At 44.8% G+C, this 23,219-nt stretch overlaps 1 protein-coding gene across 2 annotated transcripts in view; it reads right to left on the bottom strand.

Annotated features, from left to right (window-relative positions):
* slit1a (slit homolog 1a (Drosophila)) overlaps nt 1-23,219 on the bottom strand; it is an 87,472-nt gene that overhangs the window by 61,014 nt on the left and 3,239 nt on the right. For both annotated transcript variants that reach the window (XM_056435347.1, XM_056435348.1), the window contains exons 2-4: nt 16,480-16,551; nt 14,119-14,190; nt 12,537-12,608 (exon numbers count right to left, since the gene is read on the bottom strand). In XM_056435347.1, coding sequence (XP_056291322.1) covers nt 12,537-12,608; nt 14,119-14,190; nt 16,480-16,551 — 216 coding nt within the window. The remainder of the gene's footprint in view (nt 1-12,536; nt 12,609-14,118; nt 14,191-16,479; nt 16,552-23,219) is intronic.

The raw sequence follows: 23,219 nt of genomic DNA, 5'->3' as shown, positions 1-23,219 counted from the left end.
TACGTGTCTCATGCATTTAAAGTTGGATAAGGGGCACGAAACCATCACTGATGACTCACAGAGACATAACACTGACAGTGAGTCATCCTTTACGAACCTTAATTTGAGGGTAAGACACTCGTTGCTGGTTTTGCGCTCAGGGATGCACGGCAGACCCGAATGATATCAGAGAACAGGCCTCTGCAGCTAATCACGCAGTCACATGGAAGATATATAGACTATAATGTAGAAGCACAATGAGAGGGAGGTAGAGAGAGATGGAAAAAGAGGAAGGGAGAGAGAGGAATAGAGGCTAATGGGTGTCATTTGAAAAATAGTTCATTTTCTAAAATTGTTCCTCTCCGCTTTGATGAGTGCTTCAGCTTTAGAAACGATAGTATCGGTTTATGTGTGTAGGTGTGTGTATCTGTCCGCGTGTGTCTGTGTGTGTCTGCTCTTAGTGTGTCTGGTTTGTGTGTGTGTGTAGGTGTGTGTGTGTGTGTGTGTGGGTTTGTGTGTGCGTGTGTGTGTGCGCTTGAGGTTTCTGAAAGCCACTCCAGGGCTCTCCAAGGCCGGCCAGCCACGACCAGCTTGACGATTGAGGATCGGAATTCAAAAAGGCGGTTGACAAAGAGGCTTCTCCCCTGGTGTGTATTTTACAGAATGAGAGAAACACATAAACGGAAAGAAAGAACTAGTGTGTGTGTGTGAGAGAGAGAGAGAGAGAGAGAGAGAGAGAGAGAGAGTGAGAGAGAGAGAGAGAGAGAGAGCAGGTGTGGGTGCATGAAACAGCATTAACAACTCAAAGTCAGTGGTCTATTCAGTGTTGTGTAATTGCTGTTACAGTGGCTGCTTGTTTCTTTAATTTCCTCTTTAGAGCGATACGGCAGCTCTTGCGTTACTCATTAATTATGTTTTCTGGGATCCCCTTTCTGCCCCTCCCCCTCCATGTTGACTGACAGCCCGGCTGCCTCCTGGCCCAGCCTGGCTTGGAGCAGGGGAGTGGGAGACTGAATAGGCTAATAAATGGTGAAGGAGGGGTTGGTCACACCCCATCCTATTGTACCAGTGCTGTCACGCCTGACCCTTAACCAAACACACACACCAGTCACACACACTTCGATGGGTAACAATGTGGGACGTAGTCACACACACACCCACACACGCGCGCACACACACACACACACACCTTCACATCACCTCTGTCAGCCCTGACCCCGTACCAAATACTCAGGCTCCCCCCTGTATCCAAGGTGACCAAATGAGGCCCCAGATATCGCCTAGCAACCACGGAACAATGAGCTCCAAGGAGACGGAATGGCTTGAGCAAAGGGTAGGCTATTCTCTGGAGATGGAGGGAGGGATGGTAGCCGAGGTGGGGAGAGGAGAGAACGAGGGGTGATGGGAATGGTGTTAGGACACATCTTTAACCATGTCACAAAGAGGGTGCCTCCCTGGGAAACAAGGCTGTGCTGATCTAACCCCGCTGCACGTCTCCGTTTAACTCTGTTCAGATCAGCTCACTATTTACTTTTTTTTTTTAAACGTATCCCAACTTCCTCGTCACATTTGCACAAAGTACGAGGGGAGGCCGGGAGTAAAGCCAAACAAGGCAAAAGCAGAGACATTTAAAACAATACGAGACATCTGTCAAACTAAATATCTGTTATTAGGTCACACCGACTGACTCAGGACTGACAGCACTAACTTCCACATCCCCTAATCAGCTGAATTGTTGTAACGAATTTGATTGCTGACACCAACATCCTGCAGCTTTGACTTTACTCACAAAGTGAAAGACACTTTTATCAGTTCCCCATCTATCTGCCCTTGGAGGAACGAGGGTGTTAACACAGATGTTTCTCCCTCTGTCAGCTGTCTCTATCCAGAAACACAGGTAGGAGGGTGAATGAAGGTGGGATTGCCGAGGGACCAAACGCAACACAACAACACTCTGCCAATACAGTCTCCATAGAAACTATTGAAAAAGAGAAAGACGAATGAATGAGTGGAACGACAAACCTTTCCAAATAAATGTCTCCCTTGGTAATGATTTCACTGATTTATTTATCACATATCCATCTTTGATCAGATTCTCCCAGTACCTCACGCCAAAGTGTCTGGCAGGAAAGGCGACTCCTGTTCGAGGGCTCTTCTAGCATCACACTCTATGAACCACAATCAAAGATGTTTTAACAATTAACTCACGAGAAAGAGTTGAGCAGGGGGAGAGGAGGAAATAAAATGGGTAAAACGAGTGTTGAGGAAGTGTGGAGGGCTGTCCAGCACTAGTCTGTTAGCTTGTTCATGTGAAAACTCTTTGTTAGCCATGAATGGCCTTCTCTCTTTTACAACAGCTTTATGAAGTGGAACCTGGGCAATCCCCTCTGCGAACACACACACACACACACACACACACACACACACACACTTGTTTCTGTTATACTAACAAAGAGCAAACATTTCTCGTGTTACACTGTTTTATATTATTGAAATATAATATATATATATGGTTGGAGAAAGTCAACTTTGGCTTTGTGAAATTGTGTACGGACATTTGTCACTGTTACTAACTAAAAACTAAATTGAATATTAGTTAGAAGCTTGGCACACATGAACATAGCAGCCATAAAGTCAGAAGTAATCCCCGTCTGTGGGCCTAATGAAGGTGTCAGGGGGAGGGAGCAATAATGGTGTGTGGCTATGCGTTACGGATTAAAAGACACACACACACACACACACATACTTACACACACACACACACAGACACACACACACACATACTTACACACACACACACACACAGACACACACACACAAAGATTGGTTTTGGAAGATTTAACTGGGGTAGACAAAGAGGATTTAAGGAGTGGTGATGCTCCTCTAGGCAAAGTCAAATGAAAGAGTATCAGACTTTGTACAAATATCTCTCTAATGCTCTTTCTCTGTCTCTGGACTTATTCAGATGGCAATTTTATAAAGTGTTGACACACTCAAAGAGCAAGCAGAGAGGAGTAATAGAAATATAGGGTGTGTGTCTGTCTTGATTTCTGGCCTATGCCGTTGTCCTGCTGAAAGCATTTCATTTGACCTTCTGTGGCCTGTAAATATCTGGAAAGGTCTCTGGGATAACGTATTGGACAGAGGAATGCCATAACTTTCACAGACTATAATGATTTGCCCCGTACTTTGACAGTATTGTGTGTCTCGGTGTCTGGCTGGGACACTCTTGACTTCATGGGAACTGTCTGCATCTCCAGGTCTGGGCTGGGCTATTACTCTTCTATTCTACAAGCCACAATCCATTGCTGGTAATATCCACTCCACTAACACCAGCACCAACAACACCCCCTCCAGCCATCGGCTTGATCTCTACATGAAAGGGCCTGCAAGCTCATTACCACAGCCTGGGGCTCACCGGGGCCTCCAGTCCCCAGGCCCTTTATAGGCCAGAGAGGATGGAGACATTCAGTCAGGAGGGAAGAGGACTAGAGAAAGAGAGCTCATATAGGGCTTGCCATCCAGGCAGCCAGGTGTTGAAGATACAGATAAGACGCAGTAAGAAAGTGAAAAAAAAGGGGGAGGAAAGGGAAGCGATAAGAAAGGTAGGACAACGTAAATGACCGAGAGGAAGTGAGGTACGGTGAAAGAGTCAGGGGGGGATGATAGAAGGAAGATGGGGAAAGTTGAAAGAGGGAGGAGGCTTTCGCCTCCCATCTCTGAGCCGTGTTTCATCATCCATAGGGCCCCAGTGTCACATGCAGGCCTCCTGCAGCAGAGTCCAGCTTTGAAGTGATAATGGAGCTTTTGGCTAATGCTCCACTGCAGGTGCCCCTGGCTCTCTCTGCCTCTCTGTATCCCAGCACGGCCACATAGATGAGAGGAGATGAGAATCCTTTCAAAGTCTACAGATGAGGCCAATCTTTCTTCTCTCTGCCTCTTTTTCTTCCTCTCGTTTATATCTGCCAACCCCACTTACTCTATTTCCACACTATTTATTGCTTCCCAGGCTCTGACTGTCACTTTCAGGTCTTTCTATTGCCCTTTAACTCATTTTACCCGCTTTCCACTCCTCTCATTCTCCGTCTATTTACTTGATTGAATTGCAGTGCTACACTGGATTTGGGTGGAAAGGGATTTAAAACTACCTGAAAAAAACAATTTAAAGTTTACAAAGGAACTTTCCGAGCTGCATACAAAATAAATCAAATGTGAAATAGGATATCTGTGGCATGAAAATATTACAAAAGAGGCTTTATATTCCTCTCGTGGCAAACAATCTCTCTTTCGCTGCTCTTCTCTCCTTCTTCTTTTCCAACTGTACCACCATCTCAGTGTGACTCTCCTTCTCAATCAATAATGACTCCTCCTCATCGCTCCCTCTGAGGTGTCAAATTGGTGTGACTGCAGGCCCTGCTACAGTTACAATGCACAACAGGTAAACACACACACACACACCCACATATTCTGCCTGCTTCTAAGATGTAACACTCATTTCTTTTTACGGGGTGGGGCAGGTGTGTGCATGTGCGTGTATACTAGTTGAAACAGTGGGGAAGGGGGAATCAATTTCATCCCCCAGTGGTTTCCTGTACAAAGCTAAGAAGTAAAGACACCCCCTGCACAGGGAAACACACTGTTTTCACCAAAACATATCTCCACAGTGGGCAGACACATACGCTCTGGGGCTAATGAGATCATCGTTCATGCTGTGATGCCCGCACAAAAGTATTGTGAGAGGGAGCAAATATTGGAAACAGATAGGCATTTGTGCTGGAATTCACTTTTTCCTCTTTACTGTGTTCACCGGCATTGTGCAGCTTAACATTTATTTGTACTGGAATGTGGGCAGCCCACTTACTAAAGCAGACAAGTGTCTTTTGTTTACTGAGAAAGGAGGAAGTCTGAGGAGAGAGTGCAGAGCCCAGAGGAACAGGATAGAAGGTCCTGGTTGGACTCAACATTGTAAACTCTTGAATGCATATTTCAACTTTGTTTTCCAGGTGCTGCGCATATTTACATTCTTCCACAAGTCTTACTGAGTATGTTTATATGCACATATAACTAATTACTGTGAAGAATCACATGTGGGCAAACAGATTGATTTCAATATTTCTATGATAACAGTTGTTTGTTTGAAAGTGAGTATGCAGTCTAATAGGGTATCTGATCAACAAAAGGGGTTGAGTGGATTTTGTTGGTGTTGAATATTTGTTTATGAATTATTAGAAAATAGCTTTAATGCATTTTAGATTGATACACGAGTGAATTAGAGGTTGATTTTATTTATATATATATATACAGTATATATACTAGATTGTATCAGTAACTGTAAATCATAGAAAAACTTCACGATACCTAAATCTAAATTTTAAAAAAACATTATGCTGATGTGTTGGAGAGTTAGGTAGCTATAGATGAGTTTTACAGCACTTGAGTTTAATGAATAAAGTCATATCATAAATTTTTAAAATCCCATCTTTAATATCAGAAGGATTACCTGATATATATAAACACATCAACGCCGTGACTTTATCAAAACTGCAATGCATCTAAATGCACTCTCTATATACATATATATATATATACATACACATATATATATATCTATATATATAGATATATATATAGATATACTGTATATAGCACAACCACAGTCAACAACTGCTAATCAGCAGCTCTATTGGAGAGGTGGTGTGCTCAAGCATGTTGCCTCATACATTTAGTCAACAAAATTTCCTCTATAGCTGAGATTCAAGCCGACACACCTGTTGTCACAAGTTTACGTCTTTAACCGTTAGCCTGTAACATCTTAACCTCATTAACCTCAAGGTGCACAAGGCGTAGTCTTTAAATGGGAAACGCTCAGACACCAAGTCTTCAAGTTTAGCATCTATGTGCAGCCTATAAAGTCTCATGACCAAAGGGCCTGGAAGTGGACGAAGTATAAAGCCCTGAGAATGAACCTGCTCACCACAGACAGAGAGGAGACAGAGCCCACCGTTCACACACACATATACAAACATGTATAATAAAGCCACGGGGAAGAGGAAGGAGTTCAACCTAAGTCTCTTCTTCCAGAGGATAAAGGGATGTGTCTAAAGCCGATAATTACATATGCACACACATACAACTAAAAATCCCCAAATCTCTTTCGATACGATGCACCGCACTTTTCCCAAGCAATTGAATCGGTACTCGCTCAGAAAAGGTTAAGAGGCAGAGTCCGAGCCCTGCAGAGCATTGGTTGCTACAGTCGCAAATCAGCAGGAGGTGGGCAACGGAATGTGTGTGATTGAATGTGTGGTTGTGTGTGTGTGTGTGTGTGTGTGTGTGTGTGTGTGCAGACATAATTTCCACTGCAGTTTGTTTGTTTGTTCTTCTTAAATGTCAGAGACAGAGCTCGACGCCACAGGATAGGGCTGGAACAACCATCTACAGTCGACGTGTGGGTTTGCTGGGCACGTGTGTTCGGCAACACATACGCATGTGTGGGCAGGTTGCTTCTTCCTGCTTTGGAGGGGAAGGGTGTTGGTCCCCCTCTTCCCGCTCAAGAGTGGAGAGGCTGTGTTGGGGTCTTCTTGGGTCACTTCCAACGCTGATATCCAGAGTCTCAAGTCAAGAACCTAACAGCTCATAACAAGAGATTTTAGACAGACACTAAAGTCTTCCTGCTAAGCTCCTCACACACGGCACATGCGCATGATGATCCAGAACAGATATCGATGATTGAAGCCCCGGATCTTGAACAGAACCGTAAGGTGATGGACAGATGCACTGAGTGAGGGAAACATGTTTGCAGGGAGATTACACTCTATGAAGCCTGTGATGAATGAGCTGGATTTTTCCTTCTGATGGCTGCATTCATACTCCGTGCTGCTTAGGTGTACAGAGTCATTATGCACGCACATGTCCACTGAGCTGCTCATACGCACAGTCTGGACAACCCAACGAGCACGAGATGGGATGTTATTCCTGGCTGGAATTGCAGCATTCCACAAGCCCCTGCTAGGAGATTCCAAGGAGAGTGTGTGCACGTGTGTGTGTGTGTGTGTGTGTGTGTGTGTGTGAGAGAGAGGACATGATGGCAGCCTTTTCCTCCAGTGTGTGTGTCGGTTCCAATCTGTAACGGGCAAAGCCAGCCGTCATAGAGGCAAAGTGTCGGCAGTGGCACAGAAAGGAGGAGGAGGAGGAGGCCGCCTTCGTCAGCTCTGCGAGTGAAATCCCTGTGTGTGTATACTCATGACGGATCTAGACCACAATGTGATGTCTTATTCATGCTGTATCAATTCATAATGACCAGACCAGTCCCCAATGTTAAGACGTACATGCGCACACACACACACGTCTGTTTGTGGACGGTCATCGCAGAAGAACGCACATGTATAGGTGTGTGTGTGTGTGTGTGTGTGTGCATGTTAGCTTGTACGAATATTTAGATCACAAGGTGTTGTATGTAGAGCAGTGGGTACCAGATGCTGGACACACACACACACACACACACACAAAATAGCACTGATGTCCCAGCGCTTTAGTGTGAATATTTAACAAGCTTCAATCCATCCGTTCAATTATTCATGAGGAAGGACACAGAATTGTTAGTAAATATAAACACCGCTGCTTTCGTCGCAACTTCGCTCCTGTCCTTTGCACCTCTAACCATCTCGCTCTCCTCTCTTTAACTTTCTTCTTCTTTTGTCTCTTTTTTTTCTTTCTCTCGTTCCCTTTGTACTGCGGTTGTGAATATTTTTAGACAGCGAAGTGGTTTTTAAATTACCCCCTTTTGGCTTCCGCTCTGTTCACATGGTTTGGTCTGCATTTCTCTCTCACACACGGACCGACTCGTAAATAAAACAGCGACAAGCCATAAAAGCCACTTTTACCAGCTGACAAGGACATGGCCAGGAAGAGGGTTGAGGCCTGACTGGTATTTTTCGGTTGTCCACCAGGTCAGATATTTCAGACCCATGAAAGTTAGAAGTTAAATAGTCCGTTAAATCAACTTAGAAAAAGATTCAACGCCAAATGCGTTTGTTTTATTTACCCAGGCTTTGAAAATCTGCCTCTGCATTCTCCCCCTGGACGAAGGGGGATTTTATTTAGGGTGCTCAAAGCATTGCAAACTCTTTTTCTTTTTTATTCAGTTGATTTCACTGTCCCTGATACTCTCAACGATCTACCAAAGAACAAACATTTAAGTCGCCAGTTTCTCAGATTCATGCAGGTATTTTGCTGAAGGGAACTTTACTCAGTAAAGTCTCTGCCAGTGTTAACTTAGTGTCAGACAAACTCCAGTCAAGAAATCAGGATGTCGGCCATCGATGGCACAGAAACCTACTGATGAAGACGGGTTGCTATGGGGATTGCTGCCAAGTGGGGGCCCACGCGGTCCTCTGAGGGAGAGAGAGAGAGACCTAGCACGTCGAAGGAGGTCATTCATAAGCAGAGACAAAGAGAAGGAAACGACAAGACCAGCTTGGGCCATTAACAGCCTGCCAAACAGACATGCATGCACAGACACACACACACACACACACACACACACACACACACACGCACGCACACATAGTATTATACAAACACTTAAAAGAAGTCACAAGGAAACAAACAACCATTCATGTCAAGTTGTTCAGCCAATCATACACAAAAAGTCAAAAGTTGAAAGACTTAATTTGCTGGCATTGTGGCATAAAAAGTTGTGGACCACCACAGCGGGTTTCCAAGTCAATCAATGTGCAGCGAATGCAAAGGGTAAAATACAAGGTAACAAAGTCAAAACAAATAGGAATACTAAAAAAGAGAGATGATTTATAGATTTAATGATCGTTCACATTATTCATTCTAGACCTCACAAACACTTCTTTCTTCTCAGACTGAGCTACCGTTCCCTAAGCATCAAGCGATCAACAAACAGAAAACCCAGCATCCCTCCAACACAAACACAGAACAGGCAGTTCTGCATCAACACATAGTTGAAGCCGCTCTTTTATCTACAGTCAAAGCAATATAAAGAACGTAATCCCTCACGCGTCTCTGCCATCCACACATTAGCACACAGAGATGTAATTATAGTGGTATTCTTTGTGTGTTTGTGCCTAATTAGTGTTATTTACATTTTCCCTCACTCTCTTATGAGTGTGCGCATATGTATTTGTGTTAGCCAGCCAGTATTTCGGCGTGTTTGTTTGTGGTTTGTGTATATCAGCATACAAAAAAATTAACAAAAAAATTAAAGATCTTAAAGAAGAGTGAGATCCCCTCTCCACTCGTTTGCCAGGGTTTCCTCGGCTCCCCTGTAGTGTAGGTACTGCCACACCCTTCCCTCCTCCATACCACCCGGGGAGATACACAAGAGAGAACCTCACTTAGCCGTCCCCTCACCCGACCGACCACTTGCATGCTGCACATTAGCCATTAATGAAAGCAACGCCTCTTCAAACAAGCCTGTGTTGTTGCCAGCGTTTGTTTGTGGCGGCAACAAGCAACACAGTAAACACGAAAACGCAAATACCCCTTCTCCTCCATCTCCCTCAACCCCCCATCCTGAGCGCAAACCAGATGTTATTCCCTGGGGGCCTGCCATCAGGCTAACTGCTCTGCACTCCTCCAACTCCGCTCACCTATCCCTCTGTTCTTCCTCCATCCCGCGGTCCTTCCTTCCTCCTGCTCTCCCACTGCGAAAATACACTAATTACAGACATGGATGAGTAGATTACAGATCTGAAGTGCAGTGGAAGTGGGATGAGGAGAAGTCAGGGGTGGTGGGCTGGGGGCAACAGGTCATTAGCAGTGATGAATGCAACTCCATTTTCACTGTTATTGTTCACCCATGTTCCGCCAAGCACCTCTCACCTCTGCGCTGCCGTTCCCATGCCTCCTCGTTGATGCCATCCATCACAGGCAGCTTTAACTAACTCTAACTATCGCTCATCAATTCCAATTATCTCTCCTCTGCATCATTGTTACTGGTATCTCTCAGGTCTTGGAAGAGACAGAGAAGTGGGGGCATGGATACAAAAAGAAAAAAAGGTAGACTCTCAGAACAGAAAGCACAACACGTAACTATAAAATATTTGCGCTGCATGAAACGAGACATACATACTGAGGTTTGAACTTTGGCAGAATTATTGCAACGGTTATTATTTATTATCATTAATAAGTTATTATTTCTGAATAAATAAAGTATGGGTTCAATCCATTTTATAGCAAGAACACTCGCATTAATTCTCTATCATCTCTTTGTAGTGGAAACTCATTACCCCGTTAGTGTAATGACTGCATGGGAGCAAATGAAAACTCCCCACAAATCAACAGTCCTCTGCTCACTTAACCAACAGCCTTGTATCAACGCGGCTAGCTTTTCCTCAAAAGTTTAATGAGAGTAACAATCTCATCAGTTTCCCCTCCCACCTCCATCCCCTATGTCCTTCATCCTGTGGGTCCTCTCTGCGGGATGTCTATGACAAAAAGCCACTTTGTTATACAAAGCCTTTCCTCAAACCCCTTACTTCAGAATGAGCAAAAAGAGGGGAGTCGAAAAGACTCAGAGCAAGAGTGTAAAAAGTCTCGAAAAAGGGTAACGGGGCAATTAATCCTGCGTCCAAGAGAAGAGAAACCATCTGGGTTAGCGCTCCACCTGAGGGCAGTGGGCTTTCACGTTAACCTCTCTTGTTAGGATCATAAAGGCCGACTCTAACAAGCCCTGGTGAGCACTTTGAGCAAGTGCAAAGACACACACACACACACGCACGCACAAACGCACACATGCATGCATGCACGCAACCATAGACTCTCTTTCTCTTTGTGTCTTTCTCTGTCATCCTCACGCACGTGCACACACACATACGCAGATGAAATAGCGCGCAGCTCTTCCTCTGGGAGCTGAGAACCTTTTAAGTCCATTAAAAGCTGCAGGCGGGTGCGAGACGAGGCTGTAACCTAACCGCATCAGACTGGAACCAGAACCTACGGTGTGGCCCAGACACACCACTCTGGAGTTAAGAAACACATTAGGAAAAAACATTGTCTTCTCCTGCTGGTCCTGATCCCACGCCACTAGACCTAATTTTTAACAAGCACTAGAAGTCATTCTCAAAGTATCAACTGTCATTCGAACACAGAGACCTAACGATTGAATTATTATAAGTTCCGTGGCCCTGGATTGTACATTTGCTTTAACTGTTGAAGAATGAATGGCATTTCCACACCTGAAAAGCTTTAAGATCCATTACATTTCCTTATTATCCAGCCAAGGATAAAGCACAAATGAGGGTGTATGCACAGACACATAGCAAATCGATTAAGCAACGTTAAACAAAGTGTCATTCTCCAGAACGCGGCGGAGAAGCCAGCGCGAGGTTTAGAATAATGAGCGTGAAGTTAGATTGGATGAAACAGGGGAGCTGTGTGAGCCCAATCCTCTGGCTGTTGGCAGAGCCCACTGCTCCAGATGGACTAATCACACTCGTTCAAGGCCATCCGCTGGTCTGGAAGGCCTCGGTCTGCTCTGTGTCTGTTCCAGCTACGTGTGAGTGAGCCACAAGCAGGATAGCCTTGACCCCAAAGGATGAGGCTTGGCCCTCAAGCCCAGAGGTTGGCTTTGGCATAACGATCAGTGACGTGAGGAAGTGACAGATAGATTCAAGATGGTGTTCAACATCAAGCACAGGATAAACAGATGGAGGGCTGAGGCCAAGATCACAGGTTGGTCGTACCACTTTGTGGATTGAAGCGAGGGAAATCATTTTTCCACATCCCATTTGTTTCATTATTCCCAGATGCTCCAGGTAATCTGAACTGGAATAATGGAAAGTGAATGATCAGCTCGCAACAAGGACACTGATTATCCAGAAGAACGAACGGAAAAAAACAGTGAGCCTTGTTGCAGATGGGGATATGAATTTAGCATCGCTGTGGAATGTCCTCAGTGCATGGGGTACGTGGGCGAAATGATGTGTGGGTGTGAGACAGTGGATTGGCCTTAACAAGTGGAGATGATGACACATCTCAATATATGATGGAGGTATATGAGTCTACTGGCAGAGTGAGCTTTGGGGACTTCTCCTGTGACATAAAACAACCTCATTAGGTTACACAGACATCCTAGTCTAATGTGTCCCTCAGTTCTAGTCCTAATGTCACACCAACTCTCTGTCACCAGTGGATTATCTCACAGACAGAGCACAGAGAAATGTCAGATGACTTTGCACAAAGTGCAAATAACTCAGATTTCCACTCATACAGGTCATGTTGTAGACAGCAAGTAGAGTGGACATATCAGTGTACACGTCACACACTTCACCTAATAAGTCTGAATGCTAATAAGACCTGTGCAATTGAAGCATAACTGTTCTTTTATTGTGTAGAAACCAAACCGAAGTCAACGTTCATCAGACTTGTTGAGATCATGCTGTGCAGTATATTGTTTTAGCACACACGATCTCCGAGCACCGTTGGGGGCTTGCATAATAAGACAAAGGCAAGGAGAGGCGACGTGTGCACTCACAGAAAAGGAAAAGTTGTGTGCTCAGTTGAAGTAAAAAAGTTAATTTACTTACAGTCGAGAGAGGGCAGGGTTCTTCTGAAACAGCAACTCAGGAAACTGCTGCAGTTGATTACGGTTCAGCCGCCTGCGGCAGGGAAAACATATGATCAACCAGTGTGTGTGTGTGTGTGTGTGTGTGTGTGTGTGTGTGTGTGTGTGTGTGTGTGCATGCGTGCCCTTGTGTAGGCTGTGAATAATTTCTGCTAGCTGCCATAGAATCGGTTTAGCCACAGGCTATTGTGTTTCAGTGCACTATTAATGTCACATAAATATCCAACTGAAAGTTCAGTGGAATTAAACTTCTACTCAGAGACAGCGCCATGAATTATCTCTGCACAGTTAAATTACGACGCTGCGCCGAGTAGAATTCAGCGCTCTGCCGACTTTCCCAGAGTAACAGAATAGCAAGATTCCCATTCAAACAAGTGAATTACATCCACCAGTTATATGAGCATGAAGAGATTTTATCTGAGCCGAACTATCAAAACAAGATGTTTCCAAATAAAATCAAGAGAAATGGATAAGCCTATTCAAGCCCAAGGAAGCACTGACAGGAATGGTGGTTGGCAACCGACTCCATGTCAAACAACTAAGGTCCAAGACTGGCAGGCTTTATGCAAATACAACATTTAAGTCAATGAGGAACAGACTGTTGCTAATCTGTTGGAAACCACAACTCTCTTCTTCCTGAATGGCCCAATGGAGGCACATGGGAGTGAATGCAGCGGCTGTGGCACAGAGAGGATGCAAATCTGAAAGGCAGGCAGCTGCCATTCCTTCGGACATATTCAGACAGATGTTGGACCCGAGCCACTCACTGTATACACTGAGAAGAGTGCTTTGCCAGCTGAGGTGGAGATTTAGTGTGTAATGGGCATTAATGGTCTGCTGCCGCTCCGTTCAAACTGAACTGTACCTGCTGGTGAGGTCGCGGCTTTTAAACATTAGAGAAACAAGCCGCCTAATATCCACATTGGTCTGGCACATGGATACATGCTCAGGATCAGCTGAATATGGAGGAGGAGAGGAGGGGAGCTGTACATGGCCTGGAGTTTGGTAAGGTAAATTGGTAATGTGGGTTTCAGATTGGGGGAAAGTCAAAATAACCACAATGTGTGCGTGACGGCATGTGTCCATAAAGTCATCTGCTGTGCAGGTTTCCATGTGGGTAGCACCATTGATTTGCTAATGAGCTGGTTGAGGTGTGGTCGGCTGTGTTTCTCTCTATTTTCCCAGCCGGTTTACAATCTGTCGAGGAGTCCCGGTGCTGTCCAGATGAGCCAGGGTCTGCAGTGGGGGAGGCCTCTTAAAGCACACATATCCCACTGAGGGCATTCCTGTCAGACAAAGCTAATACAAAAATACTCATAGTCTACGCAGTACCCTCTCAGCACCATCTGACCATGATAAAATGACGGGGAAGCGCATCACACTTGATATACGATTCATGGCCCGTTCCTCCTGTTAGTCTCATTAAACCGATACAAAATATTGAATACAGATCAGGAGAGGAATTTTTATTTGAAGTTAAAAAAGAAATAAAAACGTATTATTTCTGCTTAGGCCATCTACTGACAACTCTGGGTGGTACTCACAGTCTCTCCATCTCCTTCATGTCGTCAAAAGCCCCACGCTCGATCACAGTAATCTGATTCTCCATCAGCTGCCTGCAGAGAGGACAGAAAGAGAGCCTCAGAAACGACGTGATACAGTGTGCCTTTGACTTTTTTATGAGTCTGTTAAAGGTCACTTCGGCTTTAACAAAGTAAAGGAGGCTTTGGGTGGCGGGCCTTCTTGCCGTATGTATATTTAAGCTGGGTGCAGTATATTACACACACACACACACCCACACGCACACACACTCACACACTCAGGACTGAGGGCACAGTGTGGAACATTGGCAAAAGAAGCAGGAATAGCAGCCAGGAAAGTGTCTAAGGTGGCTCAGAGAGTGCGGGTCCAGGATCTGGTGTGGTCCACCGAGTGTCGTGGCTGAGTGGAGATGAGACGAAAGGTAGGCAAGGGGTCAGAAAGTGTGAAAGGGGAAACTGAGGTGGTCTCCAAGGTTTTTACAATTGGCACAAGCAAGGGAAAGTAGGCTGTGTGTTTATGTGTACGAGTCGGATAGCATAGTTGGAGAGTATCAAAGTTGCAGGCAGGAGATCAAGGAAGTTAGTCATACACACATGGATGCACACAACATACAGTCAACACACACACACACACAAGCAGGAACACATCCTTTCCTCCCCTGCATTGCCAAAGCTAATGCACAAAAAAAAGGTTTGGATGGTTTTGAAAGTGTTATAATAACACAAGGCCAGGAAGGAGAGAAAAATGTCCAGCAGCTTTATACGCAACAAGAGCTTCCCTTCATTACGTATACAACTGTTCTGTGTTGAAGGCAACCTCTCATGTCTCCTGTGAGGCCGCTGAAACTCAGCAGTCTGGGCTTCCTCCCCATCGAATATAAATGCTAATCACTGCTCGCACTCCACAAATAGAGAGGGAAAAGTGCAATTCACCTCCGATCTCTTTCTCATGAATTTAGATGAAAGTGAATAAAATAATGATGAATATTATTGAATTGAGAAAACTTTTTTATATATACAGTCTGAAGTCATGAAGCTTTTTTCTATATCTTTCTTCCTACTTTTCAATTGTACCTCTGTTGTATTGCTTTTCCTTTATTTGTCTCTCTCTCTCACATACACAGACACAGACACACAAAGAGACACAGAGACACAGAAATTAGACACACACGTAGACCAGCCAAGTACTCAGAGCCAGACAAATGGCTGTAAATCAGCTGTGTTGATTTTAGACAGACAGGATAGATGGCAGCTGACTGTAAAGACAAACCTCGGTTCCTGTTTTGCTCCTTCTGGGGGTTGCCCAGGGGTCAGAGGTCAACCCGCTGTTAGACTTAATGCGTTTGCCTTGCAGAGGTTGACCCCCAGTACACAGAAACAGACTTCACACAGACATGTCATGCACCTACACCATGCTAATCATGTATATAGTTATAGTTATAGTTATAGTTTCAGAGAGTGAGCAGTGTGTGTCAAGTGAGTGTGTCATGTGTCGCCCAGTGGAGGCTGTGAGGGACACAGAGGCTTTACAGCAAGGGGGGTCCAGCGCTGTCTTCAGTACCCCTGCAAGGAGTGGTTTCCTTCTTACTTGCCGGTGACAAGCTGCCAACATGAAGGCATTTAACCTCCACGTAGGAGTATAAGGTGGTGCACGAAAGGGGGCATCCATAGGAAGACGAGAGGGGACAATGAACAGACGGGGGGGATGGGCGCCCAGAACGATGAGGCTTGAAAATATTCAGGCTTTGCTCGGTAATAGGAATTATGTGCAGCTTGTGTTACATTGAAAACATGTTCAGGTCTACACAGCATCCCCTCTGGCGGTGTTTGTAACACCTATAGCAGTACTCCCATGTGTGTGCGCTCACATGCACACAAATTGACACTTTTACAACTACTTTAATACCTGTGCTGTTTAAAGTGCTGTTTAATTTAAACACAGAGGGAGTCAATGGCTTCACCTGAATATGTTCACTGTGTTGAGAACCTATTTAGGACTGGTGCTTGTATACACATTACATGTTGATGTGTGGGAACAGAGGGCAAGTGAGTTTGCGTGTAAATGTGTGTGCGCGTGTCTGAGGACAATAATTGCTACTACAATATACAGAATACGGTGAGAGAAGTCCATTACTTCGCGAGCTGCGGTCACTCAGTAGCTTAATGTACTCTGGAGTAGGACTCTTGACTGAAGCATCCCCACTTCACTGGGTTTATGCTAATCTGAGCAGCGAGGCTGCACAACTTGTGTGATCAAAGGTTGGATAGAGCTCAGGTAAGCATGAGTATCAACTCAGAGATGAGCATGCACCACGGATACAAATACAAACATCTCATCATCACACATGAACATGAAGCACTTACAAAACTCGGATGTACTTGAGTCCAGCGAAGTCACTCTTGGTGATGCGTGTGAGGTTATTCCCATTCAGCTCCCTGCAAAGACACACAAAGATATATGAATAATTAATTTATATTCTCCCTTTGAACCTTCACCTGAAGGCCAAAGGTCACGGTGGCACAAATGCATCTTTTTCTACTGAGGCCTGAGTCAAAATCTTATCTGGAGCTTTGCAGCACATACCATCAAACACTTCAGACTTCTGTAGATGTTACATGTAACATATATTGAAGGGTGGAATCAGAAAGGTTGTGTTGGAGGGACGTTCACACTCAGTTCTAATTCCACTGGGAAATATCAGGTCCTATTAAAATGGAAGACACATTTGAGCTGCCTGTTTGTCTTTCTATTCCAGCCCTCTCCCACCAACACCCACGACCCCCATCTCTTTCTCTGTCTGCCCTGTCCTACTATTGGTGAGGATTAGCAGGAGCTGGCGGAGGGGATTTGGGTAGGGCCACAAGGCCAGAAAGCTAAGTGCTGTGGATATAATGGGAGCAGGCCCCCTGCTGAGAGCTGGCCATTGCTGCAAAAGAAGAGACTAAATAGTTGAAAAGAGAGAGGATTTAAATGTACTACTGGGAACTTGCAAAATAACCAACATCTAATGGCTGGCAATAGTTATTCTTAAAGTGTCATGTATTTGAGAACTTTAAATGTCGCCTCAGTTACCTCTACTGACAGACTCCTTTGTTACTGCAAAAGACTGTGGGAGATGTATATTTAACCTCAGTAGCAGATTGTATTATCTTGACAGAGGGGAAAAACAAAGTCAAAGCATGCAAGTGTTTCTCTGTGTTTCTGCGCGTTCTAAGCAGTATGAGGCCACCTTCCCCTGACCCCCCACCCAACCCTGAAACCCAAAAAACTGGTTCCAAATCTATGCCGAAAGCACTGGTCTCTCTCGCTCAGTCACTCTCTCCTTCTCTAGTCTAATGACCACTCTAGGGACTGTAGTGCTATGCAGTACGAATGAGAACGGTCATTATAGACAGATGGTGTGAGAGTGTGTGTGTGTGTGTGTGTGTGTGTGTGTGTGTGTGTGTGTGTGTGTGTGTGTGTGTGTGTGTGTGTGTGTGTGTGAGTGTGCGTGGTTGTGCGTGTACACAGGTGCTTTGACAGGCCAAGCGACAGGGCCTCGGGAAATAAATAATGGACTGGGCTTCATTAGGCCGGGCTCCGCTCCACACATGTGGTGCTCATTACAGGTGCTTACGCAGATAGGCACTAACGCATACACCCACTCACACAATCCTGTATTTCCAATGTCTTATCTCCAGGGTGGTCATTGCGGATGACACACAGAGAACATTGAAAAGGAGAAAGATAAAAGACGAAAAAGGGGAGATGGTTAAAGTGAGCGCCAGCAGGGGGAATATGTGGGGAAATGACTTTGATGTTAAAAAAAAAGTGAAACCACACTTTTCTCCTCCTGGAATGAGTTCTTGCTTTAACCTGTAATAAGAGACATGACATAGTTTCCGTATGTACTCTGGAGTCGACTGTTTTGTTCGCTGAGATCTGGTAAACCAAATTGGCCATGCACCTGTTCAGCCATGCCGTGACATTAGGCAATGCTCAAATGCCACCAGCAGCCTATGCTGTTGTAGCTTGTCAGAATCCACACAGTTTATGACATATTCTGACCTTTTCCTTTGGCCTTTTGCAACTGAAACCATGCTAAGTTTGTCCTGGAAATTGCCCAGGTGAAAATCAGGTCCTTAAAAATTGCAGAGGTAATAACGTTTCCACTGTGACTCATTTGTTACAAGGAATGATAACTTGTGTATGTTGACATGATCTTCAACTGCTATATCAACTGGAAATGCATTGAGGAAATATATTGTCTTAAGCATGCCTTTTGCTTAAACAAAGGAAAGGTTCCTCATAAAGTGGACACTTGGCTTTATTGCCTATATATAGTGTGAACGCTCCTGTTTTTTGACCCATCTGAGGATGTCTGTTGACCCATGGGAGTATTCTGTCTCTGGGGAAACCTGCCAAGTTACTCCCCTGTCTGTACGGATGCTCTGTTCATCTGGCTGATGGAAAGAAGCTGGGATTCGCATCAGTTTTGACCAGGAAATAATTTTTGTACACATACACACAGAGAGAGAAAGAGAGAGAGAGAGAGATTTGGATGAACAAATCAAGGTGAACCTAGAACTAAAGTAAAGAGTATGGACTCTAGATGTGCATAAAATCAGGAGTGTGGAGTCCCAAAGTAATATGTGGTGTGGAAGCCTCAAAGAAAAATCTGCTGTTTGTTAGCTACAATATCAGACACTGCTATAGGTTCTTTGTTTTACAATCAAAGGAGTCTAGGCAATGGCTTTTGGCACAGCAGCAAAGGCACGTCACTCCTTTCATAGACAGATGTTTTGTAGTACTGACTTTGGGTGGGTTTTCACATTACAGTACTTCAGAGGTAGAACATTATTAGGTGTCATTCTCAGTTCCACGGTGAATGATTTACACCTCCAAAGGTTACAGTCGATCCCATTCCATCCTCTAGAACCACTGCGAGGATTCCCAGTGCTGACACACTTCCTGGAGAGCAGTGACTTTCTGACATCACGATCTAATCCCTCTTCACCTTCCATCTCAAGCTGCTTGATGCATGGGAGTCCTTCCTGGTGCACCTTCCCTCGGGTGGACACGCAGAAGCTATGCTGCACAGTTCCACATCTCGATAATTCAAAGGAGCTCCGAGCGCTGCTCAATTCTGAAAAACTCATTATGTTTATTTCTGCCAGCTGCTGGGGTCCCTGGGCTGAGGGGGACCTGGTTCGAATTAAGCAACATTACTTGAAATGAAACCCCAAGACGAAAGAGAGGATAAGCAAACATACCGGCTAACCAAGGCCTGCCACAGACACAGTCACACGGATACAAAGACAGTATCCGCATGCGCTCTGGTTCTTGCACGTATATGTAAAGACTGTTTAAATATACTGTATCAAGGAGCAGCGACAAGCACACCGACTGCCATGAACACAAACAGTGCTCGTGGGAAAGGCAATTGTGTTTAGTTGAGAGCTAGACAGAGCAAAATAACATTATGATCACAAGAGTATAGGCCTACTACTGTTTCTCTTGTGGCTTTTCACCCAAACCAAGCGTGAGTTTAATAGTCCCATGGTTGCAGCCACAAAACAATTGGTGATTCAAAACTTACTGATAGGCTGTGGCAATAAGAAGGTAAGAAGCATGTACTCAGGCTTACAAACATGGCTAGCAGAATATCAAAGGCATTTTTTATGAAACACTTAATTCCCTGCCGTAACACTCACACATGCAGTTATTCAAGAAAGGACAATTTAAAACTGGAACATGTCAAGCCTTCGTCTCGAGGACAAACTGGATGTTCAGGAGTCTTGCTCATTCTCAAGGCACAGTTCATTCAGACTGAACTTAAGGCCAACAAGTCAGGATTTTAACTGGAGGTAAACCCATCTCCCCCCATCCTTTTTTAATTTCACACTGATATGACTTAGCAAGGTGCTTATTTGTTGCAATGCAGTCATTCGGTGTCGCTGGTGTGAAACCACGTGACCATTTGTCCTGAGCAGCTTTAGCCTGGCAGGGAAGGCAGAAGCCAGCTGATTGAGGATCGGTGGCACAACGCCGTCCAAACTCCTTGCTGTAGAAACAATGGGATGATCAGAAGCCCGAGGTCCTGTACAGAGCGAGCGTGGATGCTCATTAACCACCATCACACACTGATAATGCTATTTGATCCGACAAGCAAGCACTCCCCCGAATGAATGAACTGAACAGGTTGAGAAGCTGCGGAAGAGTGAAGCATTCCTCGTCCTCCAGACCCTACGGCATATGGACGTGACAGCCGTGAAACACACAGGAGGGGGAGGGGGGGGGAGCAGTCACTGAAAGGAGACAGTGCTGTTAGCTGCCTGAGAGCGACGGTGTGGAGAAGTATACGGTGGAGTGTATGTAGCGAGTATAGCCGCAAAGCTACGAGGAGCTGATGAGCTGTCTGGGAAACGTCAGTGCGGAAACGAGGCCTGATAGACTGTGAGGAGAAAGTGACCAGCTCCAGAACCAGGCAGTACCATCTGGGCTCACAACAACCTCCTAAACAAAGATAGAGAGACTGCGGAAGTGAAAGAGAGAGAGAGAGAGAGAGAGAGAGAGAGAAAGCAGACCACCCTGACCAAAATAACGCAACTGGAACACTTCTGTCCACACTAAGGAGGTCAGATTTCTGCTCAGCATGAACAAAACACTCCCTCTCCATTGAACTGTGGCTTTCAGACGAGCAGTTCAGGCCCTCCACTGCACATGCTGAGTGTGTGTGTGCGCGCAAAGACGTCTGAGAGTATTTTACCGGCTCTTGGGCTCCTGAAGGGCTATTTACAGCTTTCATTCTGCTCAGTCAGGCCTCAGGAGCCACATTACTGATCGGAAAGGTAAACATCAAGCAGATTCAACAAATGCATTGCACACACACACATACACACACATACACACACACACACGCACAGGGCTGCAGTAGAAGCAGACACTGAAGGGTCTTTCATGGTGTGTACTGTATCTGTAGTTTCTTCAGTGGCAGATGCTGAGGTTCTGTTGTGGCTTTGAGTCCCGCTCGAAGGTATTTAGGCTCTATGAATGTGTACTTTCACTGTAAAGTGGATCATGCGGACAGAACATCTGTTCTGCCACATCTATTATGTTTCAGTTATCCCACACAGAAGACTGGGAAGACGTTTGCCTGACAGATGTGCGCTGACGCCTGGCAACTTGATGGATGCTGCATGTGTGCTCCAAACTGTCTGTTGATCCCTGAGAATAAAGAGCTGTTCTGTGCTCACCGCACTCAGCACGCTGATGTCTACATTCCTCCAACTCTTTACAAAGATTTGCTCATCTAGCAGATAACCCCCCTGCGAAAGCCGAAATGAAAAGTCAATTAAGGGATCGGTCTTTAAAGTAATGGTTCCGTTCACTTTTTAAAGAAAAAATGCTAAACATTCTTTGGTTTTAGCTGCTATAATGTGAGAATATCTGGTGTCAATAGTTGACAGAATCAAATAGAACAAATAGATAGATGGATATAAATGTACCGAGTTGTTATTCACTATTAGAATAATAAAGTCGACAGTAATCTTAATTTACACAAATTACAATTTAATTGAAAACCTTTTTTAATGCAGCAAATAAATTGTCACAATTTAAACAGGATTTAACATTCCAGTATATAATTTTTAAAGTATCTACAAAAATAATTGTATAGATCGACCCATTGTCATCAATACCTGATCCAGAGACTAGAGTTAGTATCGGGCCGTATCCAAAAAATAATTCATCAAGACACTCCAACTCGTAATGAACAAAGCGTTGATAAATCTAAAGCAGCTCTTGAATCTGGCTTGCTGCCAATAATTTACTCTCAAACTTGAATCACATCAAAAGCATCTTGACGAGTGTGAAATGTGAATTATGAAGGCGTATGTACAACGCCAAGAGTGTGTTCACTGGTGCGCGCTCTCTCTCCCTCCCTCCCTCTCTCTCTTTCTCTTCTTACTGGCTAGCCAGGAGGGTGAACAGGAAAGATTGACTTTTGAGAGATGAAAGGTGATCTAGGTGGATTCTCCTAATTCGATTGTCATGGTCTGCTGAGATACGGCCACTTTTAGATAGGCGTGCAAAGCAATCACGCATGTACACTCAAAGTATGCACATGCATGCTCACACACTTCATATATAAGCATGTTAGACATGCACAAGATCAACAAAATATATGTTTTGAAGTTGGAATTCTTTGGCACAAACGCATCCCATTGATGGGGTCATGTATCAGCTCTCATGAGTGCAATCACACTTCCATAAAGTAGCTGCGCTCATCAGGAGGGCAGGCCAGTAGGTGTTTGGTGAGTTAAGACACTCAGCAGCTGGCTTTGATGCTCAGAGGTCTGTCATCACTCTGTAGGACAAGCAGCACTCTTATGGCACACCGATGTGCACATTAAAAAGGACACAAAACGCTTCAACCACAGGATCTAACTCTAAAAACAGCAACAAGATGAAATACTTTGGCCCACATTATTTATATTACTGTTACTTTGTGTGACAGAGGATTCACAAGACAGGTCACAAATACTCAATAGACAGCGACAGCGAAGGCGTCCATCTCAGAGAAAAGACCACAGCTGTGGAGTGCAGGCAGTAAATTGAATGACCGAGTCCTCCATTCCAGTCATTATCACTCCTGACGGGGTTATCTTTTATGAGGATGGATACATTACAATACCTCAGGGCTCGAGTTTTCTGAATAAATAACATAGTCTCCTTTATTCCTTTATTAGCTTTGTGGTTGAGTAACATGGCTTCACTCCCCAGTGCCGTAGTCCCTTCATTAACACCTCGCCTCGAAGGACCTTCTCATCCTGCTCCCGACCCCAACGGCTCCACCCCTCACTCCACTTATTTGTCTTTTTTCTCCATCTCACTCTTTCTCCTTTAGTCACATAGCCAGAGTTGGCAGTTAGTGGGCAGGCTGTGTTCAGTCTTGTCAGGGCAAATTATGAATCAGGTGGCCGGTGAGCTGTCGGCTGTACCAGCTGTGTGCCGGTGCCAAAAACACCGAAGGCATTCCCTGGCACATGCTCACACACTCTCCACCTCCAACTCCCCAAATACATAAACGTGGTTATCGAAGCAAGGGAGCCCCTCTTCTTCA

This window comes from Pseudoliparis swirei, chromosome 17 (assembly GCF_029220125.1).
Source record: "Pseudoliparis swirei isolate HS2019 ecotype Mariana Trench chromosome 17, NWPU_hadal_v1, whole genome shotgun sequence".
NCBI lineage: Eukaryota > Metazoa > Chordata > Actinopteri > Perciformes > Liparidae > Pseudoliparis > Pseudoliparis swirei.
This window is presented reverse-complemented; position numbering and strand designations above follow the sequence as displayed.